At 47.2% G+C, this 1,715-nt stretch overlaps 1 protein-coding gene across 1 annotated transcript; it reads left to right on the forward strand.

Annotated features, from left to right (window-relative positions):
• Positions 1-304: 304 nt before the first annotated feature.
• On the forward strand, positions 305-805 carry LOC123249683 (cofilin-1-like). Its single transcript, XM_044678811.1, has one exon. It carries the CDS (start codon positions 305-307, stop codon positions 803-805), a length of 501 nt encoding a protein of 166 aa, XP_044534746.1.
• The last annotated feature ends 910 nt before the right edge of the window (positions 806-1,715 follow it).

A 1,715-nucleotide genomic window follows, 5' to 3' on the forward strand; every position in this document is an offset into this window, starting at 1 on the left:
TTTATATCTTATTAGACTTACCAGAGGAAATCTTAACTTTGCTCCCAGTCCTCTTTTCAGATGTACAAGAACCTCTTACCTTTCAAATCCCCATTGATATTCCTGAGTCTCTTTGGGCCACATCATCTTCTGTTGTTGACCTACTTAAACTGGCTGTCCCTGTCCAAATTAAAACAAAATCTAGTCCACCTGGTTCAGTCAGCTCCTGGCAGTGGCAGCGAAGGAGGCGAGTCCCTCCTCTCCTGTGGCCCTTGTTCCTCCCTCACCCTCCCTCCCTGTTCACTCGCAAACTTGTTTTGGAACCATGGCCTCAGGGGTGGCTGTCTCAGATAGGGTGATTAAGGTGTTCAACAATATGAAGGTTCGCAAATCCTCTATGCCAGAGGAAGTGAAGAAGCGCAAGAAGGCTATGTTGTTCTGCCTGAGTGAAGACAAGAAGAACATCATGCTGGAGGAGGGCAAAGAGATCCTTGTGGGGGATGTGGGCCAGACTGTGGATGACCCCTATGCCACCTTTGTCAAGATGCTACCTGACAAGGACTGCCGCTACGCCCTCTACGATGCTACCTACAAGACCAAGGAGAGCAAGAAGGAAGACCTGGTGTTCATCTTCTGGGCCCCTGAATGTGCCCCTCTCAAGAGCAAAATGATCTATGCCAGCTCCAAGGACACCATCAAGAAGAAGCTGACAGGTATCAAGCATGAATTACAAGCCAATTGCTATGAGGAGGTGAAGGACCGCTGCACCCTGGCTGAGAAGCTGGGGGGCAATGCCATAATCTCCCTGGAGGGGAAGTCCTTGTGAGTGTCCCACCTCTGGCTCCCCTGCTGGGGCTGCCCCCTTCTTGCCAGACCCCAGGGGCTAGGGAAAATCCTAGCAGGGGTAGGGCAATCCCTTCACCCACTTGCTAAACCTCCCCTAAACCCTGACCTCCTTCTCCCTCTGGCCTTCCCAAACCTCCTTGGATATTCTCATTCCTCTTGAGTTGTAGCAGACCAAGCCCTCCCCCTCCCCCTCACCCCGGGATGCCAAGATTGGGGGAAGGCCAGTATTTTTCAGTATTTTTTTTAACAATGACCCCTATTTCCCCCTTGACATCCCTGGTTCTCCCCCTTTCCTGGTGCTGCCAACTTCTAACCGTGATGATAGTGGCTCTGTGCTTGTCCATTTAGTTTTGTGTATAAATGGAATGTTGTAGAAATCCCTCCCCCACAACTGGCTCCCCTCCCCCCTTCCCCCCGTACTCATGTGGCCAGTATACAGGAAAGTTACAGCACCAGTAAAAGGAAAGTTCAATTTAAAAACCGAAAAATAAATAAAAAGTGAGTTGCTCAAAAAAAAATCTAGTCTACCTCCTTTCATTCCTCAGTATCCTCTCTCAAAGGAGGCAATTGAAGGCATTACCCCAGTGATAACTTCACTGATTGACAAGGATATCATTATGCCTTGCAAATCAGAATATAATAAGCCCATTCTGCCTGTTTAAAAAAAAACTGGGACCTGATGGCAAGCATATCTATTGATTTGTCTAGGATTTGAGGGCCGTGAACAATCATGTTATAAAGTGACACACTGTAGTTTTCAACATAAATACTATTATTTCTTCTATTCCTAGCATAGCTATTCACTTTACTATAGTAGATTTGTGCTCTGCTTTCTTTTCTATGCCTTTACATGAGGATTCCAGGCATACCTTTGCTTTCACCTGGAAAGA

This window comes from Gracilinanus agilis, chromosome 5 (assembly GCF_016433145.1).
Source record: "Gracilinanus agilis isolate LMUSP501 chromosome 5, AgileGrace, whole genome shotgun sequence".
Taxonomy (NCBI): Eukaryota; Metazoa; Chordata; class Mammalia; order Didelphimorphia; family Didelphidae; genus Gracilinanus; species Gracilinanus agilis.